This window comes from Vigna unguiculata, chromosome 11 (genome assembly GCF_004118075.2).
Source record: "Vigna unguiculata cultivar IT97K-499-35 chromosome 11, ASM411807v1, whole genome shotgun sequence".
Classification (NCBI taxonomy): domain Eukaryota; kingdom Viridiplantae; phylum Streptophyta; class Magnoliopsida; order Fabales; family Fabaceae; genus Vigna; species Vigna unguiculata.
In genome coordinates this window covers 37436751-37461873 of record NC_040289.1, presented here as the reverse complement: position 1 = coordinate 37461873, position 25123 = coordinate 37436751, and the positions used below count along the sequence as shown (strand labels likewise).

The 25123-nt window shown below is 31.1% G+C and overlaps 3 protein-coding genes across 5 annotated transcripts; all 3 read left to right on the top strand.

Moving 5' to 3' along the window:
* The first annotated feature begins 895 nt into the window (after positions 1-895).
* LOC114168655 (RNA-binding protein 48) lies at positions 896-4089 on the top strand. Of its 2 annotated transcripts, none has more exons than XM_028053550.1 (8): positions 896-1169; positions 1253-1336; positions 1436-1516; positions 1900-2039; positions 2150-2240; positions 2327-2390; positions 2792-2854; positions 2934-4089. In XM_028053550.1, the coding sequence occupies exons 1-8, from the start codon at positions 1108-1110 to the stop codon at positions 3009-3011; spliced, it is 663 nt and encodes a 220-aa protein (XP_027909351.1). In that variant the 5' UTR covers positions 896-1107; the 3' UTR covers positions 3012-4089. The 2 variants fall into 2 exon arrangements, with proteins under 2 accessions (XP_027909351.1, XP_027909352.1); XM_028053551.1 differs by having other exon boundaries at positions 903-1169; positions 1279-1336.
* Positions 4090-11218: 7129 nt separating this feature from the next.
* On the top strand, positions 11219-16401 carry LOC114169272. Of its 2 annotated transcripts, none has more exons than XM_028054343.1 (5): positions 11219-11431; positions 12145-13312; positions 13517-13816; positions 14248-14339; positions 15275-16401. In XM_028054343.1, the coding sequence occupies exons 2-5, from the start codon at positions 12335-12337 to the stop codon at positions 16143-16145; spliced, it is 2241 nt and encodes a 746-aa protein (XP_027910144.1). In that variant the 5' UTR covers positions 11219-11431; positions 12145-12334; the 3' UTR covers positions 16146-16401. The 2 variants fall into 2 exon arrangements, with proteins under 2 accessions (XP_027910144.1, XP_027910143.1); XM_028054342.1 differs by having other exon boundaries at positions 11219-11639.
* A 1396-nt stretch (positions 16402-17797) lies between these two features.
* Positions 17798-23022, top strand: LOC114168201 (calreticulin-3). The gene is made up of 14 exons (XM_028052938.1): positions 17798-18057; positions 18143-18250; positions 18489-18681; positions 19338-19596; positions 19845-19901; positions 20547-20594; positions 20704-20790; positions 20868-20925; positions 21293-21360; positions 21653-21748; positions 21843-21899; positions 22009-22092; positions 22504-22533; positions 22714-23022. Exons 1-14 carry the CDS (start codon positions 17958-17960, stop codon positions 22723-22725), a joined length of 1257 nt encoding a protein of 418 aa, XP_027908739.1. The 5' UTR covers positions 17798-17957; the 3' UTR covers positions 22726-23022.
* Positions 23023-25123: the final 2101 nt, after the last annotated feature.

Sequence of the window (25123 nt, the reverse complement as noted above, 5' to 3'; positions counted from 1 at the left end):
AACCTTTGTGTCTCTTATTTTTTTCTTTTTCTTTTGTAAACATATATGAAGTAGGGTAAAACCCTTTTGAACTTTCTTGGTAGACAATTTTCTTACATAAATTGGTTTTTATATATATATATATATATATATTATATGCGAAAAAAGGGGTCTTGATGCTTAAATCAAAACTCTTTTAATTATGAGATAAATCATAACCATCAAAATCATATAAAAAGGAATCGATTTGTTGTTAAAGACCATAATTAAAAAAAGGTTATGACGACAAGTGTTATTAAGGTACCGGTTATAAATAATTAATAATGAAATTTCATTTTTATTAAATAATTAATAATGAAATTTCATTTTTATTAAAATTTGTAGTTAAATGTGACATTAAATAAATTATGATATCGATAATTATTAATTCAGTTTTATTTTATTTAGAATCATAACTGTTATATTAATGTAATTAACAATTTATTTAATACAAGCAAAAAATATTATTTTATTTAGGTAACTTCAAAATAAATAAAAGAAAATTAATTTAAATGAGTGACAAAAACAATATTTATAACAATATATAAAAGATTCCTTTTTTTCTGTCCATTTTTTAAAATATCAATTTTACCTTTTAAATATAATAATTTATTAAATTTTTAAAAATTAACCGTTATTTTTATAAATTTTTTATAAAATTATATGTATTTACTTTTTTTTCTTATCAATTTTAATATATTTTACTTTATTTTAATAAATATTAATTTAATAATATTATAACATTATAATATTATACATATTTAAAAAATACATGCACAATATTGTTTGTGTATACACATCGATAACGTTTGTGTTACGCAGGTAAACAAGAACAGAGATCAGAAATTTACTTTTTATACAATTACAAGGAAAAAAATGAAAATTTGAAAAAGAAAATCAAATCATTTATCATATTAACCAATTGTCCCAAATCCCTGAGTAAACCCTAACCCGACCCCCAATTTTCTCATGCATTGATTGATCTTATATTTCTTAATTTCTTAACCTAATTATAGTTTCTACTATTTCGTTATTCTCTGTTCCTATAAACCTTTTTTTCTTCATTCGCTTTGAACAAATAATTCTCAAATGCCTCGTTACAAGGACGAGTCCCCTGCAGTTCGGGTTTACACTGTCTGTGATGAATCCAGGTCCCGTTTTCTACTCTTTCCTCAATTCAATTTTGTTTTTTAGTGAAAAAAAAAAAATGAATTGTTTGGTTTGGAGGGTGCAGATATTTGATTGTGAGGAACGTTCCAGAATTAGGATGTGGGGATGATTTGCTGCAACTTTTTTCATCCTATGGAGAAGTCGAGGAGTAAATGCACTCATCACTTCCCAGTTTGTGTATTCATTCGTTTATGTATTTTATTGTTTATCTCTATCCATCAATTTATTTGAGTTTTTACCTCTGCAGGTGTAAGCCCATGGATGCAGAAGACTGTGAGAAATACACTGATGTCTATTGGATCAAATTCCGCCTTGTCAGCAATGCTAGGTTTCATTTGTTCTCTATTGGCTGATGAAGTAGTTGTGTTATAAAATATAGGAGGAACAAACTATTATCAAAATTGGAAACCAGTGTTGTTAAACTGCGGTGCGATAGCTATATTGAATTGCAGATGGAATAGAGCAGTTCAACTATTTTTTTGCAATTTGTGGTTGTTAAAACTGTTTATAACTTCATTAAAATTCGAGAGAAGCATACTAAATTGCTGGAGCTCATTTTTTTTATCAGTGGAATAAGTGTGCAATTTTAATAAGGAGAGCTTTGAGAATAAAAAAAAAAAGAAAAAGTGTTAGAGGAGTCATATTAGTTTTTCTTAATGTTATGTTTGAGAAGGTTGAATTGAGGGAGTACCTACTATCTATAATTTTCAGGTTTGCAAAAAGAAAATTGGATGATTTTGTTTTCTTCGGGAATAAACTGCAGGTTTCATATGCAACCCAATTCGAGAGCCCATCAGACACACAAGATAAGTTAGAGGGAAGAAGAAGGGAGGTTTTAGCGCGATTGAACCGTAAGTTAGAGCAGTTCAGTGGTAGCATACTACACAGTACACATAAATGCTTGTTATATGAATAGTTGTTGTAATCACAATTTTAACTTGTAAATTCTCTCTGACATCAGCTAGAAGATCTAAAGAGACCCCAGCCACAAGCTCTAATGCTATGATTACATCAAATGTCAATAGTGCACAACATTTAGATTCTAATGCTTGGTAATTTATTCTTTCAGTGCTCTGCAATTCGTAGATTCAGCTGAAGCAAGGCAACATTTGTAATTGTTTCTCTTTTCCCACTGTAGGGATGTAGAATTCAAAGGAGGTTCGGGCAGTGGTAATTTTCCAACAAGGATTTCCTCTAATGAGGTTTGTTGCTTCTTGATATATGCACATTCACATTCAAAGTTTACGCTAGAATTCTTACACTCTCCCCTTTGAATTGAAGGAAATTTTTTGGGTGGGGAATGAATAACTGTCAGCTATTATTCAGAAGTTTTTGAGTTTCTTATCTTTTTTATCTAGACCAATCAGAAGACACCTATATGCAGTTGTATTTTTCAAGTGATCAGCATTCGTCATTTCTCTAATGGATGTTATTTTTACAGTTATTAGCTTTTTTGCAATATCATAGGGCCTTGATTGGTGGATCTGATATTATAGTTTTCCAAACTATTATACTTAATAAATTTCCTGTAAGACGTTATGTGCTAAAAATATGGACACTCGCTTTTCGTATATTACCTCATCCTAACATGTTATATTTCCAGGATTATTTTGCTTCACCGTCCATGAATCGAACAGTAAATTTTGTACGGGATAAGCTTGATAAGGTGATTTCTCCTGCTGCATAGTATGTTTAAGAATCATTTATTGTATTGAGGTTTGAAATAGTTTCTCCATCTCATCTAGATTCGATCAAGTGGTGAGCATACACAAGCTGGATCTGCGTCCAAGAAACAACGGGTTGATAACAGGAGGAGAATTTAATCTGTAAATTAAGATGTTCTTTTTTCCTCACCCACTCTGCTTAAAATCACCGAGCTATTTGATTTTGGGTGTATTAAAGCTCAATTCCCTAGCCATTAATGAAAATTTTGACGAGTGCAATTTGAGGACTGTCTCCTCCAATTATATTGTGGCTCATATACTCTGTACCAAGATTTTTTTTTTTTTTCAATCTAACTAGTAGTACATCTGCTATCTATCCGGGTAACAGTACTAGAAGACTTCAAAATCCCCATTCAGCATGCAATTTGTTTGCTAGGGTATTTGGTAACCAAGCCCCGCCTTCTTATAGGAAACCTTATACTGAAATCACATGTTTAATATTAGAATTATAGCTGCAAATAGGGTTTCCATTTGGATTAGTGCCAGTTATTTAATGCGATAATGATGCACTCACTGATTATCTAGCCACAACCCAACTGATGATGCTCCTATGACATTGGTGGGTGCTGAACCAAACGTTTTAGTTGCCTGTGTATGTTTGACCCACCTACTTAAATTCACCGTTCTCTTTAGATTTGTGGCAAGGTATCCTAGCTTCCTAGGCTTGACAAAGAACCCAGAATACATTGCAGGGTCATTTTCTGAACCTGAAGAGTATAGCGAGATTTGTATCCTCTTAGAGTCTTCATTTTAGAATAAAGTATGTTTGTAGCTTTAATTGTTGGGAAAATGACACTCTCATTTTGTAAGATTTAATGGAATCAATTTCTAGGCACGGGAAAGTGCTGTGTACCTGATTCATTGCTGGCAGTTTCATCAGTACAGCAACCCTTGAACCCGTGTCATAAATATGAGACTCTCGTAACTTAGGAGTTAAATGTGGTTCATCTCAGAAAGAGAAGGTGGGGACAAATTCTGTAGCTCATTTTCAGAGTTGAAATTGAAACTATACCATTGCAGTTACTAGGCATGCTAGAAGCTGATGCTAGGGAAGTTGTTCTCTTCTTGATATTGTAATTTTTGTCGTTTCCCTCCTGTCTTGTTATCCACACTTACCAAATAATAACAATGTGACATTTACCCTTCTGGTTATAGAATTTCCTGATTTGTTATGTTATTATATGAATTAAAGAAAGTTAGCACATATTTCGTTAAATCTTAGATGATATTAATATATTCTTATTTTTAGTCAACTGTCATCATCATCATGTGTGGTAGTTGAGTTTCCTTTTCAATTTTTCTGTGTAACTTCCCTGGTAGAAAAAGTGCCAAGGATATAATTGTTTGCATTTCAAAATCCCCTTTCTTCAATGGATAGAAAAATCTGCATCCATCCATCATGCATATGAATTTGAGTTCTGCAAAGTGCTAACTGGAGTAGGGTGAATTGATGCAGGAAAGTATGTTATATTAAAAATGTTATATCTATCCATTTTGAGAATTTAAAGACCAGTGTCGGAGTTTTAAACAAAAAAAAAAATTCTAATTTCTCAGTTCATACAATAGTAGGTAGCAGGTGGATGCACAGACTCATGTTATTATTATTGTATGACATGGAAAACGTGGATTTGAAGATTTACTGCTTTTAGGTTTCAATTGCAAATATTCTTGATATTAAAAATGATTTTAAAGTCAAAACTTATTTCTTTATAGGGTAGTTGTTATACGTGTTGATGTTCCCAAAGAACATATATTACTTGTTTTCCCATCATTATTATATGCTCTTAAATCACGTGAAATTTTGTCTCTTTCTTAAATGTGATGCTTGTATATCTCGATGGAGTAAGAAAACATTTTATATTGATTAAAATATAAAAGAAGAGTTATCAAATGCTAAAATTTAAACCAGATGTCAGCCTTCAAACATAAATTTAATTTGAGCATATTAACATTTAAAAAAAATATAGTATCATTCAATCATAAATCATCATATATAATAAATTTCGTTGATTTTATATATAGTAATAACAATTAGAAACAATATTTAAAATTACTTCTAACTAATTAAAAGTATACAAATCTTTACAAAACATTCTCCCCTGTTACGAATATTAATTATTTAAGACAGTTACACAATGAATAATCCAGTGACAAATAGGCTGAACAGAAGAATATATATATATATATATATATATATATATATATATATATATATATATATATAGTATATATAGTATATGAAATATATAATACAAAGTTACTTGTACGAAATAAAATTTCATATAGTTTAATCTTAACACATAACTTTTGTGAAAAAATTTGGTGGTTTCACGTGGATCACTCAAAGGTGATGATGATGGCTTTAATTTGAGAGTGCAAAATGATTCATTAAAGCGTGTGCAGTGTAGACCTACCTATGCGTCGGTGTGTACTCTGACCCATCTTTCCTTTTCAACAATACCTAAATAAACCCTAATTTTTATTTTTATTTTTACAATTAAGATTTTAATTATATCTGTGCTTTTTTAAATTTTGATGGTTGAATAAATTATTTGGAAACCTAAAGCAATCATACACAACTTTTCCCCAAATTATTTAATAAGAGGCTAATTTTATTATGATATTGTTGACTAGAAGTTTTGATATATAATAAGAATCCAACACATTCATTCACTTTGTCAATCCACTAAATTAAAAAAAAAAAAAAAAAACTATCACACCATCTTATTATCAACAATAAAATAAGATATTTAAAAAAATTCTTTAAGAAGATTAATAAATAAAAATTTAATAAAAGTTGTGATAACAGTAATAAAACTTACGAAAATGATATTTGAACATTTTTTTAACTTAAATTTGACATGGGTGATCTGGCATGACCTTTTTTTATTTAAACATTAACTTTTTTCTAATGAAAGAAAACTGCTACAAGTGTGGGAGTTAAAATTTTTTTTTTTTCAAAAACCGAAGACACAGAGACAGTGAGAGAAAAGGCACAGAGAGAGAGAGAGAGTTAGAGAAGCAAAGAAGCAACAGAGAGAGAGAGAGCGAAAGAGAGAAAGAGAGAGAGAGAGAGAGAGAAGGTAGAGAGAAGCAAAGAAGTGGTGCTTGCCGGAGAACACATCGGCCACTAAAAGTCATCCACGACGAGGCTTCCACCAGTTTTGGGTTTCAATGTTGGTCGCGATTTTTTTCATACATAATAAACTCACAATTAGGTTCATAAGTGGGGAGTGCAAAAAAATTAAGTGGGAAGTTTTGTTGGATATTTTGGTTCACAGACACAGTTTTTTTAAGCAATGAAAATTTCAAATATTTTTCGATTGTGTTACAGACCCAATCACTTTATGATGTTACAAATATTTTTCCATGAAAACATAATTCGCGGCTGGGTTATGTTAACGGTGAACCTATATGGTAATGCAAAAATTATGGATATTATTAGTAAGTGGTGAGTACAATACTACTTCATGGGGAGTTTTCATGAAAAATTAAATCAAAAAGGGGTCAAAAGTGGGGCTCAAAAATAATTAGGTGGGGAGTTATGTTGAAATTTTTTATTCATAGACCCAAGACTTCAAACTAATGACAAAGTTATGCGCACCACAAAGTGATCAAAGTCACATTCGAATGCTAGATAATTCCTTCCATCAATACATAATTCGCCATTGGATTTTGAATACGGTAAACCTATATAGAAATGCGATAATATGGATATTATTGGTTCGTGGGGAGTCAAGAACTCTTTAATGGGGAGTTGTCATGAGTATTTTGGTCTTCGACACCCAATTTTAAAGAAATCAATCTTCATCGCTAATTACATTTCCTAACACAACAACCTTAACGTAGTGTGTTTGTATTTCCATCACCATCACATTCCATGATGGGTATACAATGTTGGCCACAAAATTTTGATAAAAAAACTTTAAATCAGAAATGGGTCAAAAGTGGGGACTCAAACAATTAGGTGAGGAGTTATCTTGAATTTTTCGGTTCACAGACCCAAGACTTGAAACTAATTACAAAGTTATGCGCACCACAAAGTCACGTTCGAATGCTAGACAATTCCTTCAATCAATACATAATTCGCTACTGGATTATGAATACGGTAAACCTATGTAGAAATGCGATAATATGGATATTATTGGTTCGTGGGGAGTAAAGAACTCTTTAATAGGGAGTTGTCATGAGTATTTTGGACTTAGACACCCAATTTTAAAGAAATCAATCATCATTGCTAGTTACATTTCCTCACACAACAACCTTAACATAGTATGTCTGTATTTCCGTCACCATCACATTCCATGATGGGTATACAATGTTGGGCACGAAATTCTGACAAAAAAAATTTAAATCAGAAATGGGTCAAAAGTGGGGACTTAAAAACAATTAGGTAGAGAGTTATCTTGAATTTTTTGGTTCACTGTGCAAACTCTTCCAAACACTATACAATCGATGCTTCTTTGATTTGTTGTGCAAACACTTCCAAACACACCTTTCACTTGAAACCCAAAACTGGTGGAAGCCTCGCCATGGATGACTTTTAATGGTCGATGCGTTCTCCGGCAAGCACTACTTCTTTGCTTCTCTCTCTCTCTCTCTCTCTCTCTCTCTCTCTCTCTCTCTCTCTTTCTCTCTCTCTCTCTGCGTTGCTTCTTTGCTTCTCTAACATTAACACTCATCACTGTGCCTTTTCTCTCTCCGTCTCTGTGTCCTTTGGTTTTTGGGAAAAAAAAATTTAACTCCCGCACGTGCAGCAATTTTCTTTCATTAAAAAAAAAAGTTTATGTTTAAATAAAAAAAGGTCATGCCACATCAACCATGTCAAATTTAAGTTCAAAAAATATGTTCAAATATCATTTCCGTAAAACTTATAAGGATAATGTGTACACATTTTTTTAAATATAGATAATGTTATATTAATAGATAATGATAATGTGATATTATTAAATTAATATTAAAAAATTATATTTATTAAAAATAAAGTTGAATAAATGAAAAAAAAATATTATTTGTTGATGAATGAAAAATAAATAAATGTTAACATAATTTTATAAAAAATATGTAAAAATAACTATTAAACTTTAAAATATAAATAAATAATTATAGTATAAAAAATAAAATAAAAATAAGTAATTGAGGACGTAAAAAATAAAATTATCTTTATATTATCTTTATATAAGTCATATATAAACATAATTCATCAATTACAAATATTTATGTAAATTTTATCTTTATTACTTGTGTTTTTGTGTAACAAAATTTTTATATCACAAAAGTAAAAAAATATTGATTTATATAATAAAAAATGTTACTGGTATAAGATTGTATGTCTAACTAATACATTAATTCATGAAATATAAAATGATAACTTGTTAACTACTTTTTTATAAGTAGTGTGTTAACTAGTTAAGTGATGATTAATATAAAAGCTAATTGCTTTAAGGGCAGATAAATTTTTTTTAAGGAAAGATTGTTGATGACGCGAAGATCCATGTTGGTGAGAAAAAGTTGAGATTATGTGGAACTTACTTGGATTCTTGTAATTATTTTAAACCAACATTTACCTTTAATTGCTTTTGGATAATCATGTCTTATTCTAATGAGTGTACCATGGAAGCTTAAACTTTATACTTTTTCTTTAATTATCTTTTTATTAGAGTAACTAATAACCGCAACTACCTCTTCACCTAAAAAAGTAATTGTAACTACTTTAACATTATTAATTATTTCAAATTGTTTATTATTCAGTGTTTCCTTTCATATATAAACCATTTTCTTGGATTAGGGATCATTAACAATCAATCACTAACACTAACCTAAATCTAAAGCTCTACCAAATCAAAGGTTGGGTTTTCCCCCAAAACTCTATTAGTATTAGTAGAATTAGTGGACATGAAGAGTTATATATTTAAACAAAAAAAAGTTTACACAGTAGATAATAAATTATTTATGGTGTATTATGTGTTAGATAACATGAATAATTTAAAAGGTATAGTAAATTTGTACTAAAATAATAATTATTGTTATTTGTTTTCATATCTATATAAAGTAAAATGTGTTGATTAAGAACACATATAACTTATTTGTAGTAATCTATGATGTACTGATATTTCAACTTAAGTTACCTATCTGTGTCGGACACGTATCGTGTCCGATACTTTAGGATACTTTAATGATAATTATCAATGAAGTATCTAATTTATGAAGTTAGTACACTATAATAAAATTTTGAATAGTGACTAATTTTAGTAATAAAAAATATTTAATCACTATATAGTGATCAATTTAACAACTAAAATAGTTCCAAAAAGTTGTAATTGGTCTCTAAATTGATAATTAAAATAGTTTCAATTATGAATTGGTTTTTAAATTTGTCACTAACATTAGCTATTAGGTTTTGTCTATCATAATAATTGGTCTCTAATTAGAAAATTTGGATTCACACATTAACAATCATATATTTATTATGTTTGTAAAAATTATTGTAAAACTTTTAATATTCGGATATCACGTAACGTATCCTATTATTTTTTGAAAATAAACATATCGATATCAGATACGTGTTGTATCTGATACACGCATCGTATCGTAGGTAGTAATAGATAGACCACATTATGAAAAAAAAAATTAAGAAAACCGGATTATTGTTTAATAATTTTTTTTTTGTATTTTCCCATTTTTAAACTTCACTTCAAAATTAATACAAAGTAAACTAGTTTATATCATCTCCTTTTTTAGTGTTTTTTTTTCCTGTCAAGATTTTTGCTAGATTTATTATACTACTCGCAAAATACAATTGATGAAACAAGTTTTATATAGTTTCAAAATCAAATAAAAAATTTGTATATAAATTGTTTTCGCAATATATTTACTTAAGTGTGTAACAATTAGGTTAACCATGACATGAGATACACTTGCTAGTGTTTGCAATAAAAGTAATATTTTTAAACTGTATTATTAGAAATTGGCTTCTCTCTATTAATTATTTTTATATACTTTTATATTCTATTTATGTAGATATTGATTAGGTTGTTGGGTCGACTCATAATGTTATCACATGTTTTGTTTCATAGTTTTTTTTTGAATAAATAAATACCCCTATTAAAAAATATTATGCTTTTGTTTTAATGTATTACCAGAAAAAATATATTTCTATTAAATAATACACAATATATATGTTTTTTCTCTTCGTTAATACAAGACACGTGTGACTTAAAGGTGTAAAACAAAATGAATTCAATTATTTTTTTCTAAATTTCTAAAATAACATTACTGATATACTAAATTTACTTTTGAAGGCGTGAACGTATACCATATTGATACTCTTATTCTAAAATAGTTAAACTCATATTAAAAGGACGTTATTCAAAATTGAATATTATTTAAAAAGAAACACAAATTAGTATCAATATCAACTAATATTAATGATTATAAAAAGGTGGAAAGCTACATTTTGATAACAATTATGTGATTATAATAAGAGTTTGTGAAGTTAAATTTTGTTCGATCTTATGTTGTTTAGTTTTTTAAAATATTCCTTTATATTTTAACTTTTCTAAATAACCTACACTTTCATACTTTTATTCTTTTTCTGTCTGTCTCTGTTTATCTCTGACAAAAAGATAAAAGTATTTAGAAATTGTCACATTATTTATTTACTATAATACAAACTTATACCACTCTGAACAAAAAGTGTTTGGGAAAATTAATCACTCCTTAGCATTGTTTAAAATGATTTACCTTTGGAAAATATTTTGCTTATAAGAAAGTGTTGGATTGAAGATTGTTATTTCTGAATTTAAGTGTGTGTTTGATTTTCAGTTTTGTAAATTTAAATTTAAATTTATTTTACATTAAAAGTTATAGATACTCTTTAATAAATTTTTTCTATTTAATTAAATTTTAAAATCCATTCTTTCGAAGGCAAAACATAAAACTGTTTTATTAAATAAGATTTTCAATTTTATTTAACTAAATATAATTTTTCTGACTAGAATCAAAACACATTCCAAATAACTAAAAATAGTAACAATTACATTAGGATTGTATTGAAAAAGTGTTAGTAACATTTTAAACATTTTTCATTTGCAATTATTTGACCAATGCTTTAAAACACTCACAAAAATTTCTCAAAACAGGTTTTTGATGATGTTTTTCTTACAAAATTAGTTTTATGATGCGATGGGAAAAAAATAATGAAGAACGTGAGTCTTGTTTGTTTTTTTAGGTAGCCGACACCATTACCTTGTTCTTAACACCCGCGTTACCCCGCACATGCACCTTCGTGCATTCACCCATTATAAAATTCGAATCTTTCTTTGAAAAGTTCTCACCTTGCTCATAATTCAAGAGAAAAAACAACACCAACACATAAAAAAAGTAGAGTAATTGTAGCTCTGCAGAGATTCTCCCTTTGCCCCTCTCAGAATTTGTTAATGCCCTTTTCGATTCATTTAGCAAAGTACCCTTCTTTCTTCTTCTTCTCTGTGTGAATCAGTAACTCCGCAAAAACTAAAGTGGGTCAAGTTCAGGTTTCTTATTCTTGTATGAATTGATGTGCATGTGTGTTTAGATGTATTTGTCAGACACTGACAGCTCTTTTCATATCAATCATGCAATAAACATGGTGCCAATTATACCCCCCTTACCTATTTTCCTTAAAACCTTTTGAGGCTTTTATCTAAATCTCATCTCATTCTCCAACATGACACAGTGCCAATAAAGGTAGCTTCCACAAAAGAATTGAGTTTTTATGGCTTCTAAATTTTACTTCTTGGTGTAGTGTGTGGTGTGGACAACCAAAACTGTTATTATTATTGTGAAATGTACAAGCCACTAATTCCAAACCATTTTCCAAAGGGGAAATAATTCTCCCATTTCTGAACTTCACATAATTGTCAGTGCCTCTATGATTGTCACAGTCTAGCTTGTGTTTCTAGGAAGGTGGGTGGGTTCTCCTTCTCATGTCCAAGCTGTACCACCCAATGAACTAACCACAATATAAAATCTCTTCATCCTCTGGTTGGGGAATTCTTTTTGATAGCTTATTGGTGTCTTATTTGTTGTTTAGTGTTCTTTTCCAGCATTAAAAATTGCTGCCAAAGCCTATGGTTTTTTCTCTCTTCCCTCTTCAAAATCTGAAATATTTCTCAATGCATTCAATTCTCTCTTTACTTGGATAGTCTATGATTGCGACTTTATTGCAAGATTTCCCTCTCTGCAATTGTAGAATCCCCGGAAGGCATCGCAGCATTTATTGTTTCAGTTCAGATTTGGCATTCCATCAGTTGCAAGTTTGCTCAGAAAACGTCTACAATTCTACATTTACATTGCAAAACGCTTCCTTGTTTTTCTCCCCTGTGTTTAAAGGGTATTAAGAGTGTGAGTGATGCATATTGAAGCTGCCATAACAACAAAAGATGGCAAGTCTTGTTCCTGGGGTGCTTCTCAAACTTATGCAGCACATGAACACAGATGTGAAAGTTGCCGGTGAGCACAGGTCCTCTCTGTTGCAAGTTGTGAGCATTGTTCCAGCTCTTGCCGGGGGTGAGTTGTTCCCAAATCAAGGCTTTTATCTCAAGGTTTCCGATTCCTTGCATGCCACCTATGTCTCTCTCCCTGATGAACATGATGATCTCATCCTCAGTGACAAGATTCAACTGGGGCAGTTTGTTTTTGTGGATCGTTTGGAGGCTGCTTCACCGGTGCCTATTCTTCACGGGGTTAGGCCTATTCCTGGGAGGCACGCCTGTGTTGGAACCCCTGAAGACATTGTTGCAACAACTCACTCTCTTGGGTTCCTTGGTAAAGCTAAGGCTAACAAAAACAGTGCTTGTTCTGGCCCCTTGGACTTAGAGAGATCCAAGTCTCCTAGGAAAGTGTTGGGGAATCACCATGTTGGGGAGAAGGAGAAGAAGGAGAAAGTAAGATTGCACAATGAAGAGCAGTTAGACAAAAAACCAGCTCTTTTGGCTAAGAGTAAATCTCAGACAACAAAAGCAGTGACAGCCAATACTGTTGATGTGAAGAAGGAACCATTGGCAAGATTGAAGTCATTTAATTCAAGGGCCATTCCTTCTTCTCCCACTAGTTGTTATTCTTTGCCTACTTCCTTTGAGAAATTTGCCAACGGGGTGAAGCATCAGGCAAACATCAAGGGAGTGGACAAGCTAACTGCGAAGGTGGGAGTGTTGGAAATAGGAAAGGGTGTCCGTGGAGCTAGTCCAACCGGGAAGAGAATTTCCATGGGAAACCCGATCAGAAATTTGGTTCAGGGAATTGAGCTTGGAGCTAAGGTGCTGCGTAAGAGCTGGGAAGGGAACATGGAAGTCAAGAATAAAGAGACATCAAAATCAAGGGGTGCCAAGTCTGATCCTAAGCCCGAGGTTCGTGGCTCGGTAAGTGATTCGTAATTTCTCTTCTAGAACAGCTCCTAACTTCAAAGTTCAAACCACAAGTGTTGTTTATATCTAATTTCCTTAAAAAAATGTTTCATAGGAGTGGTGTTGTTTTGTTGTAAGATATCTGCATTCAGTTTCAATTTCCTTTCTTTTGAGGCAATCGAACAGTTATGTTATTACTGTCACTTTGTGGTGTTCCAGACTCCTAGGAGAAGTACTTCAAGTGAAAAGTTTTCCTCTAAAGAAGAGAGCAAGCTGACAAAGTCCTCCAAGGAAGAGCACAGGACTCAAGCAACTATAAAGAAAGTTGTTGCCAATGGAACTACGGAAGAACAAGAAAAGAATGGCAAACAAAGAGTATCTGTTGGAAAGAAATCGTCAGAATTTTCAAACACTGGATTCCCTGGAAACTTGGTGAAAGTTTCTCCAAGTAGTAGAAAAGTGACAGATGCAAGTGTTCAATGGGCTTCACTGCCATCATCTATTGCAAAGCTTGGCAAGGTATATCCTCTTAAAAGACAATTTTTTTCACCAGTTGTAGCTTTTTACTCTTTGCTGCCAAGGTTTGCATATGCAATCTTCACCAGTGACTTTCACTGACATTTTTTAAAATTTAGCCTCAGTACGGCTATTAGGTTTACTCCTAGTGACCTGAAGTAATTGGTTTTATAAAGCTATTGTTATGGCATCATAAATGCGTATATAATAAGTATGCAAAATGTATTATGTCAACTGTCAGATCATACTATTAGTTTATTCTTTTGTTTGAGTCTTCCATAGCAAAATGTTTTCTGCCCATGCTCTCATACCATGTCCTTTCCCACTGGATGCATTATTTGTTAGATTATTTTTCTTCTTGGTCCTTCTGTTTGGACAAGAAGTTTTGTGACTGTATGGTTTCATAGTCATTTCATATTGTCATGTCTGCACAGGAAGTGATGAAGCACAGAGATGCAGCACAGATGGCAGCAACTGAGGCTATTCAAGAGGCTGCTGCTGCTGAGAGTTTGCTGCAATGTCTAAGGTATGAATATATTCACATATCAATTCTTCCGAACTTTAGTGATTCTCAATACAGTTGAGATTTTGGGCTTTCATGTATGGAAATTGAAATTTAGACTTCAAACCAAGATATACTATTACTGGTATATGGTTTATGTTTGTTTTGATAAAATTACTGCTCATTAAATCATAGCAATACGCAAAAAGCTAAGTGATTTATACTGATATACCCATGAACTCATGTTGATACTTTCTGACCACAACTATGTGCATTGTCGAATGCCTATACAGAAATGTCATTTATCAAAATGACTATGGAATCTGAAGAATTTGGGATGGCAAATTGAATCCTAAACATTAGTAATAGCGAGGCTACAAATGGATTTGCTTTGTATTTTGTTATATGGAGTTACATTATATTGAGTCATATAAATAAGTACTTGTCTTTTTATGCTAATTATTTCTTGTGGGCTTCTTGATACAGATTTAAATGTTTATTTCTAAATCCGTACAATAGACTAATAATCTAACTATGGGCTGGGCTAGGGTTAATGTTGAGTCATGTGAGGCCAATTGTGTGTTCTGATACTTATGACGCTTGGCATTTGCAATCATGGTGTGTAGTTTTTCTATATTTGAATGAAAGCGAAGAACAATGCGTATAAATGCATTGAATGTTCAACTGTAAATTAAAGCTGATCTATATTTTGTCAACTTAAAGGATGACTTCAATTTTCTTTGATGTTCATTTGATGTAAACATTTCACATGCCTGCTATAATTGTTGTAATATAATCCTTTCAGGTAAAATCTAGTTAATGAGTTTTACACTCAAAGTGGGGTTTAATTTAACCATAGATGTTTACCATCCATCTTCAAACACAGCCATTCTTCTATCTCACCCTTCTGCAATGCAGCATACCAGATTTTTCTGACATTAATGCTATGTTTCTGGCAGTGTATATGCAGAGCTAAGTAATTCTGCAAAGGAACAAAACCAGCAGCGTACAATAGAGCAGTTCTTAACTCTTCACGCTAGCCTAAATAGTGCAAGAATGATTGCTAACTCTCTATCCAAATCCACCCCAGATGATTCTTCTGCAGAAAATGAAAGAATCATATCAGAAGAAGAACAAAAACTCAAATCAGACAGACAAAAGCTTGCGAATTATTGGGTCCAGGCTGCTTTATCCACCAATCTATCACCATTTTCTGTTTACAACCGAGAACCTCTATCATCCAGGCTTCAAGCTTCAACCAATTCTCAAAACCAAAAGAATATCATGGGAAGCAAACCAATGCTGATCATAGAAACTTCAAGTGAAGATGCTTCATCAAAATCTCATGGAAAAAACCGCGCGCCTAGTTCCAAACACGCCCTGCAAGGAACTCCTCGCAAAGCAGGTGATGCATTGTCAAATGGACAGAAACAACTAGTCCAATCACCACGGGATTGGGTTAAAGGAGATGGCTTTGATGAAGTGGTTGATTTAATTGACATGCTGCAAGTGAAGTCAAGAGATTGGTTTCTGGTGTTCGTTGAGAGATTCTTGGACTCTGATGGAGACACTGCTAGCTTGTCAAATAATGGCCAAATAGCAGGAATGCTCACTCAGCTAAAGAGTGTGAATGATTGGCTTGATGAGATAGGATCAAGCAAGAACGAAGGAGAATCATGGCAGATACCAGCAGAGACAATTGACAGGTTGAGGAAGAAGATATATGAATATCTTCTTACACATGTTGAATCTGCAGCAGCTGCACTCACTGGTGGATCACAATCATCATCCCCTGGAATCCAAACATCAGAGATCAAAGCCAAAAAGTGATGAATAGGTACATAGCTTAGCTTAAGGATGCATTGTTTATGATATTTAGTCACCAGAACTTATTCAACAAAATTTCTCTCCTTTCACTCATTTTTTTGTACATAGATCCTGCATGTGATCTGGGATGTAATTGTTTATGTGGGGAAGTAGCCATTGTGTTTTGTGAGGATTTTCTTTTTCTTTTACTAAGTTAATGCTCATATGAAAGTACAGAAATTGAAACAGTGGATAAGCAGAAATTATCTTTGCATGGTTATGATGATTCCCTTCAAATAACTGCTATGTACCAAAATGAAAAGTAGAAGAAGAAAACATATAACTCCAATATTCTAAATTTAACTAAAGTATAATATCATTTGAGGATCACAATGGACGTTGTTTCTATATCAAACTCATCTGGATTTATAAAAAAAAAAATCTTCGTTGACTATATGAAAAATATGTATGAATATGAGTACTATTCAATTTTTTAAATTGAAAATGAAAAATTGAAAAATTTATGCTAACTTTTCTTTTTTTCTAAGACACGTATTTAATATTAATTTTCCTCTTTTATATAATTATTTAATATTTATTCAATGATTATTTTATATTTATATAATGATAGTTTCTTTCTATTTTGCTATTTAATATAAATAAATTTGTAAACTTTAAATTAAATTAAATACTTAATAATATCATATTTTATTGTTACGATTTTTTTATAACAAGTTATTTAATTAATATTTAAAATAATAAATAGAAAAAAGTTATAATGTTTGCATGGTATGCCTATTATCCAATTATCCAATGAAGATGGATAGTTTATTTATTTACCGTATTGCCAAATAAGATTGATCCAGTCAGAATTATTGTTTTCTTTAAGTAAAAAAGTATTAATTTATAAATGAATTACAAGAAATTAAGTTCTACAATAAAATAATACTTTTTTTTTACCTAAATAGGAAAATTTGTCAAAACTTTATTAACATATCATAGCTCAAGTAATCATCATTATAACTCGTTTCATCATTGAAGTAACATAATTAATTATAGAGATACCTCTGAATTAGTAAAAGCAACGTAACTGATCTTCATTTAACCAATATTTTTCTGCAGCCCTCTTTCCACTGAACCAAACTGAGTAGTAACTGTGGTTGCAACTTTTCTTTTCTCAAAGAAAAGCAATGTCTTTGTAGAACTTAATGTGAGAGATTCCTCAAGAAAAGTAAAATTTCTTTGTTAGTCAAGTTTAAGAATTCAACTCTATTCGAAAGTTTTCTATTTTTTAACCAATAACATTTTCAACTGTATCTCAAAATATTTGAACAAAAAAGATAATTAAAAAATATATATTTAAACAACTATCGCAGGTAGAGAGATGTTCTAGCAGACATTAACAGCAATACAAAAGATAACTGTCACAACCAATTAATTAACACAAGTTGTTTTAGTTCAATAAATAATCTTAATTATAAGTAATATATTAAAGTCAAATAAAAGTACTTCTGACGCCTAAATTATAATTTAAGCATTACTATTTTTTAGCTTTTCAAAATCTTATTATAATTTGTTTTTGTTTGATTCTCATAAACTTTAGAGAAAATGACATGTAGACAATACTTTGTGTGAAAATGATTAATATTCGGACTAAGAAGATATAGATAAATAGTTTGGTGTTGCAATAAATAACTTTGAAGGAAAGTGTTCTAGAAAGTACCATTCCTGCACCGTAGTAGTTTTAAATTCGTTTGTGGCAACTCATTCAACTCAAGAACACACTCTGAGCTGAAATCTGAAGCAACTTTTGTTGCCATTGCAGTGAGGAATGAGATGGCCAATGGCAACACTACCCAGTTCTTCAAGCTCTTCCTTTTCCTTCTGATTCTTCACTCTGCGCTCGCTGAGATCTTCTTCGAAGAGAGATTCGAAGGTAATCATAATAATCTTCATCTTCCACTTCACCACAGATTCCACTGTTTTCGGAGATTATTGATTTTGTTGATTGATTGCTTCAGATGGATGGAAGAGCCGTTGGGTTTTATCGGACTGGAAAAGGAGTGAGGGAAAAGCAGGTACCTTCAAGCACACAGCAGGGAAATGGTCTGGAGATCCTGATGACAAAGGTATTCAATCTTCAATTCATTAATCTTACATGTCCCACATTGGTTAGAATAATAAACTATTTTGCATACTACTCACCTATCAGGACGATCTTGACTTCTGATATGAAGAAAAAAATTGAAATTTATTTATCCATAATTAATTGTGTTGTTGATCACAATTATTATTATGATGGTGATGATGATGATGGAGGTGGTGGTGGTGGTGGTGGTGATGGTGAAACTTTTTTCTTTTTTGCAGGTCTTCAGACACATAACGATGCCAAGCATTTTGCCATATCTGCAAAGATACCCGAGTTTAGCAACAAGGACAGAACCCTTGTAGTGCAGTATTCAATTAGGTTTGAGCAGGACATTGAATGCGGTGGCGGTTACATCAAACTTCACTCTGGTTATGTCAATCAGAAGAAGTTTGGTGGTGATACCCCTTACAGGTCCGTCTGTCAACTTCTCATGTTATGTTTTAAAGTATGTGTGTGCTTGCTAACTTGGTTACGAATGGAAGATGAACTTCTATATACATGGAGTATACTGTATCAAGAAATGTTAACATCGCGCTTTCAATGTTTGGCTAATATCTATATTTAGACACGTGAAATTATGGTTGAGACTTCATTTGTTAGATAGAGGGTGGGACCCATATTGTTTTGTGAATTTTAATAAAATTTAAGAAAATGTGCTAGAAAGAGTATACGTGAATGTATTTTTTAAGTTTACTTATATAGATTAGGTTTTGAATAAAATTTTGGTAGAAGAAAAATAATAAGAAAAAATTTGACATAATTTTCTGTTATAAAGCTAAAAATAACTTGTCGAATAACTAAATGAGACAACTTCTAGAAATTATCAAGTGTGTAAGTTAATTTTAACTTTCCAGAGAAACTTATTTCATTTTACTTTCTTAGTTTCTTCTCTAGTAAGAGCTTGTTGAGGAATTTATCCAAACAGCTTACTCCCGAATTTGTTTGCTATTTCTTTTATACATTTAAAATTTGTTGTTTGATGTTGTAGAAACATACGCTTCAGTGTTCTAATTAGTCTGTCTCTTTGCTGATGAGTAGAGTGAACTGATTGGTCTTGCTTGATGCAGTTTGATGTTTGGACCCGATATATGTGGTACACAGACTAAGAAGCTCCATCTTATACTATCATACCAGGGGCAGAATTACCCTATTAGAAAGGAACTGCAATGTGAAACGGATAAATTGACTCATTTTTATACATTTATTCTAAGGCCTGATGCCTCTTATAGTATCCTTGTTGATAACCGGGAAAGAGATTCAGGAAGCATGTACGCAGATTGGGACATCCTTCCTCCGAGGAAAATCAAGGATGTCAAAGCAAAAAAGGTACAACTATGAGACTTTAATTTTTTGAATTAAGAATATTTGTAATTACCTATCTAAGTATATGAGCTGCATTGTTATTATTAATGCTTTCTGGGGGTTTCAATGGTCATCCATCAAAAAACCACTTAAACAATTATTCTATGGGGTTCTTTAATTGAGAGAGGACATATTTTGGTTCTTTTGGTATATTTTACATCTTTATATATCAATTTGCTTTCATCTGAAACTTTTTATTTTCACTATTGCAGCCAGCAGACTGGGATGATAGAGAGTACATTGAGGATCCTAATGATGTCAAACCAGAGGTACTATTTGCCCCCCTCTTCACCATAATCCTCTTCTGGTAACTTGAAATTCTTCATCAAGTTTGCCAAACACCTTCCCCTTTGCATGTATGTAGCATTTGCATTTACATGAAAAACCTTCACAATCACCTTTCGGAATTTCTCTAGTGCTAGGAATTTTCCATTTCACTCAGTTTAATGTCCACATGAACAATAGATAGTATCTGCTATCATTTTTTTGGGTTGCGCTTGGTCAATTACTTTGCAACCAGCTTTCATGGTCTGTGCGGTACCACTGTGCAGTTTAGAACACTGTCTACTACAACTGGTTGGGCTATTAGCAAAATTCTGTTTATTTTGAATTGAAGAGGCTTCCATTGTCGACAACAAAAAAAAAACAATTGCTTTATTTATTAATTACTCTTTTAAGTCTCATCAAGCATCATAAACGGTATCATACTTTTGCTGATACAAGTATTTGATTATTTATTTGAAGTGGTAGATTATAATAATGATGAAACATAAGCTTGATAATTATTTTCCAATGAAAATTTTATAGCCAACCTCTGCTAAAAGTTTTCGGCATTGCATACTGTCGGATGGATTTTTAGTTACATTTTCATGTGCTTCATTCCTTTTTTATATATATATATATATATATTGCAGGGATATGATTCAATTCCAGCTGAAATTCCTGATCCAAAAGCCAAGAAGGTTGATTTGTTTACTTCATATTTTTTAATTATTGACAGAAGACTTAATTTAGCATGGAGTTATGAATGTTCTTTTCCTTCTTCTCTTTTGTTATTCTTTGTTTGAGTAGCCTGCTGACTGGGATGATGATGATGATGGACTATGGAAGCCCAAAAAGATTCCTAATCCAGCATACAAAGGACCATGGAAACGCAAGGTTTTTAATGCCACACATTTAAAGTTGAAGTCATTGCTCTTTTAGGTTTTCTAATTATTGAAAATTTTGAACTGCAGAAAATCAAGAATCCCAACTACAAAGGAAAGTGGAAGATTCCATGGATTGATAACCCAGGTAGATTTATTTATATTCTGGTGATTTCTGTTTTTAGAATCAAGAAGGAAGAGTCAATGCATTAATTTGCTGGTAAAGACAAACAAAATAACTAGCTTATACTTTTTGCTCATTTCTTGTTGACTAAGGAAAAATTTGATTAGACAAGAAAATTTTGAAATGGTATTCTGATAGTTTCACTAGGTAGCAACTGACATATCAACGATTGTAGTAATATCTTCAGCCTTGCATTCATTTAAGCTTATAAGCCTCTGCATGAATGTTTAGCAAATTTGTTGTGAAATCTTCTATATAAACTTATGTGTGCCAATTGGTGTAGTTACTTGATCTTACTTCTGATTTTGCTTTACCTTATTGTTTCCTACAGAATTTGAGGATGATCCTGATCTTTATGTTCTCAAGCCAATTAAGTATGTGGGCATTGAAGTGTGGCAGGTGTGTGTGTATACCTTTTGTTCTTTCTCTATTGATTGAAGGAGCATTTAGAAATGCTTATTTTAATTTATGAAAGTGGCTCATGCCCTTTATTTAGATCTTTTAAGCTTATTACAGTAAGCTTCATAAACTTTTGAATAAGCTCCCATTCAATAAGAAATTATTGGACAAGTGCTTGGTTAAATTGTTTACCCAAACAACCTGAGTTGTAATTTCCAGAAGTTTACCAATACTTGAAATTATCTGTTATTGAATATTTGAAGTGTGGCAATATTAAGTTTTGAAATTTCAGGTGAAGGCAGGTTCAGTTTACGACAACATCTTAATTTGTGATGATCCGCAGTATGCAAAGCAGGTTGTGGATGAATTTATGGCTAACAATAGAGAGGTGAGCTTTTACTTCTAGACTTCGTATCTGTTATTTAGTTTGTAGCAGATAGAAAACTTAATATCTGCATTCTCATTCTTGTGTGAAATCTCAGGCTGAAAAAGAAGCTTTTGAAGAAGCAGAAAAAGAAAGAAGGGCTCGGGAAGAAGAGGTGACCATTCAAAACCTAAATGCTTGAGCAGTAATTTTAATGTGTGATTATCGTATTTGTCATGTTGCTTTGTACAGTATCAATACCATTTGATGTTATGATTGTGTAGGAGGCACAGAGAGCACGAGAAGAGGGTGAAAGAAGGAGGAAGGAGAGGGATCATAAATATGGAAACAAGAGGCGGCGTCGAAGGGTAATGTTTTTGTTCTCCTTTATGAGAATACTTATTTAATTTTCTTTTTCTCTTGTGGAAATGTCTATGGAATAAATTTAACCAAACATGCCTGTAGAGAGCTTCTTGTTGTCCTTCTTTCCTTATCTGTGTTGAAGAGGGAAAATTCAACATTATGCTTTGGAAACCCTTTCATTCAAAACATGTACACTTAGGCCGGTTGGGAAAAAGAGAATGGTGAATAAATAGTTAGAAGACATTTAAGAAAGAGGATCTATGAAAGCTTCATGCTTGAAAATAGAATGGAAAACATTGGAACAAGAGTTTTCTTGCTTTCTTCTCTTTAATTTCCTGGCCAATACATGTAACATTGTTTGGTCTCTAATTCAAATGGATTTCTACAAAGTCTGATGTGAAAACTTTGTTTTGCAGCCGGATCCCCACGATATGTATGATTACCATGTAAGCCTAAAATTCTCTGTTATTTAATGCTAATGTGTTGTGTGAACTTTGGCTCCTGAGATTGTAAGATGTTTCCATTGTGTCAAATTTGGTTTTCTTTCAATATTTTGTGGAAAGGGTGAGTTTTCATTTTCAGTAGCCTTAGTAAATAAGCATTTCCTTGAACTTTGACTGTTTCAGGATGAACTTTGAAAAGTGTAGTGTGGGTAGGTGGGAGGTGTGTGATTGCAGCAATAAAATGGAAGTTTGAAGTTTTTAGAGAGTGCTGTGAATTGTAGGACCAAAGCTGCAACTGCACCGACCATACCGAGCTGTACTGAACTGTAACATCTGAAAAAATGGGTGGCAGTCATTATGTTAACCTCATTTCTTTTGTATTATTATTAGGAAACAGCTGGTCAGCTGCTACTGTTCTGAACCATGGAATTTGAACTTTTTCTATCTGTAACCCAAAAGGAAAAAAAAAAAATTGATATTGTTTTTGATCTATTCTTGCACTCTTTATATCATATATTAGGCAGAAAGTTATTGGTTGTTTAGTGGTAAAGTGGAAATAAACCTGGGAGGACTGTGGGTTTAATTTCTTTCATTAATTATTTGAGTTATAAGAATTTTTTTTGTGTGGATTTAGAATGGAAATTCTGTGTTCAACTATTTTTTTAATAAAATATTAATAATTAACACTTGTGTAGGAAGTATATTATTTTAAGGATGTGGGAGGTTTGGGAATTTATTTTAAAATTCAAGACTTGGAAAATAATTTTTCTTATTATTATCGGTATAAATTTAATAGTTTTACATTGTTTAAAAAAAATTGAGATTTAAGATAGTTTAAATTTTCTTTTTCTTTCATTCAATTAGATGTCTTTTAAAAAGATGTTCTATACTTCAAAATGGACTTGTAAAGAGCAAGTCGATTTTCTTTTACTCGTGATCCTTTTGAGATTTAGATATATTAATTAATTTGATTTTTTTATAAATTTTTATTTATGTAATTTTATGCTGAGAAATTATTTTAAATTTAAAAGTGATTTTACGAAAACAACTCTATATCTTTTTCATGAATAAAAAATTTTCACAACAAATTTTATTACTAATATGCTTTTAAATTTAATCATTAAGATAACTAAATTAATTTTGATTCAAAAATAATCTTACAAACACCGGTAAGCATTTTTTTTTTCTATTTATTTGCCGATTTTATTGAAGAAAGGTTATATTAAAAAAATAGAATAATAGGAATGCTCTACTACTTTGTTTAGTGGAAATGGTTCTAGTGAAATATTTTGTGGGAAATTTTAAATAGGCCTTTTTTTTAGAACAAGATAAGTATATATACTAAAAATGAGTTTATTTGATTCTTTTATTTTAACATGTTTTTTTATTGATCTTTAATTACATTTTTTATAAACCTTCTTAGGATGGAATTCAAAGAGGAAAAGAAAAAAACAAAGGAAATATGAATTGTTTATTCCCATTTGATGAGACTTTTATTCAATCTCTGAAATTATGATTGTTGGTTGTTTTAATGCAAAATTATGATATCACTCACTTCTCTATTTCAAAACATTTACTATTTAAGCGTTATATATGCAAATTAATAAATATTTAAGATATAGAAAATTAAAGTAAATGATACTTAATTATTAATTTACAAATTTCAGTACTCTTTTCAATTTGTTGATTTATACATTTACAATTTCTTTTATATATTTCTATCTCGTATACTTAACCGGGGAACTGAAAATTTTACACAGAATGTATATTGAAATTCTAAAATCATAAAAGATTAAAAGAAACATTCAAAATTCTTGAATGATAGAAATAGACTTGAAATTTAGTAACTATCAACAATTTCAACCTTTAATGTTATGACCAATGAATTTGATTTTTTATTTCGATGGCTAACATTGTTTATATTCATAATTTGAATGTGATTTAGTCAATGAAGTCTTTAATACTACTAGGATTAATTGATAGTAAATATCTACTTTTTTGGGTTTTTAAATGTGGAATTTAGAAAGATTTTCTATTTTTATTTAACTGTTGTTTTAAAATTTCAAGAAAATATTAATTAATTTTTTGTTACTCATATTTTTACCATTCTCTTAATCTTTAATCCATTCGCATATCTTTAGAAAATTTAGTTTTTGGTTGGAAGTTTATTTAATAACATTTGTACAGATAAATAAATGCTTTAATTGAACTGAAAAATTTCACAACTGAAAATTAAACTTTAAATATGTCATCATATCGTGTTTTGACAGAATTAAATTAAATTATTAACAATTAGTTTGAAATACTTTTAAATGATTCCAATATGCGATTTAAATTATTTGATTTGGTTTCTTTTGCTAAATTTCAATTAGCAAGTCCATTAACACTCTAAACCACTCATATATTCCTCATTCAATACTACTAAGTTATTTATTATCCCACTAAAAATGTCAAACATGACGTGAAATGGTATAAAAAAATTTAACTACACATTTTAGATTTGTGATGTAATTAAAGTTTGAAGTAAACTTATGAAATTATTGTCTACAATATAAATAAGTTGTAGTAAATATAAGTTAGATATTCATAAAGA

What these genes read in the sequence shown, in the direction of transcription:
- LOC114168655 (XM_028053550.1), top strand. Translation starts at nt 1,108, where the DNA reads ATGCCTCGTTACAAGGACGAGTCCCCTGCAGTTCGGGTTTACACTGTC. An exon ending in ACTGTCTGTGATGAATCCAG is followed by an intron (nt 1,170 to 1,252) that starts GTCCCGTTTTCT and finishes TGGAGGGTGCAG; the next exon opens with ATATTTGATTGTGAGGAACG. An exon ending in CGCCTTGTCAGCAATGCTAG is followed by an intron (nt 1,517 to 1,899) that starts GTTTCATTTGTT and finishes TATAATTTTCAG; the next exon opens with GTTTGCAAAAAGAAAATTGG.
- LOC114169272 (XM_028054343.1), top strand. Translation starts at nt 12,335, where the DNA reads ATGGCAAGTCTTGTTCCTGGGGTGCTTCTCAAACTTATGCAGCACATG. An exon ending in AGCCCGAGGTTCGTGGCTCG is followed by an intron (nt 13,313 to 13,516) that starts GTAAGTGATTCG and finishes GTGGTGTTCCAG; the next exon opens with ACTCCTAGGAGAAGTACTTC. An exon ending in CTATTGCAAAGCTTGGCAAG is followed by an intron (nt 13,817 to 14,247) that starts GTATATCCTCTT and finishes ATGTCTGCACAG; the next exon opens with GAAGTGATGAAGCACAGAGA.
- LOC114168201 (XM_028052938.1), top strand. Translation starts at nt 17,958, where the DNA reads ATGGCCAATGGCAACACTACCCAGTTCTTCAAGCTCTTCCTTTTCCTT. An exon ending in TGGAGATCCTGATGACAAAG is followed by an intron (nt 18,251 to 18,488) that starts GTATTCAATCTT and finishes TCTTTTTTGCAG; the next exon opens with GTCTTCAGACACATAACGAT. An exon ending in GGTGGTGATACCCCTTACAG is followed by an intron (nt 18,682 to 19,337) that starts GTCCGTCTGTCA and finishes TGCTTGATGCAG; the next exon opens with TTTGATGTTTGGACCCGATA.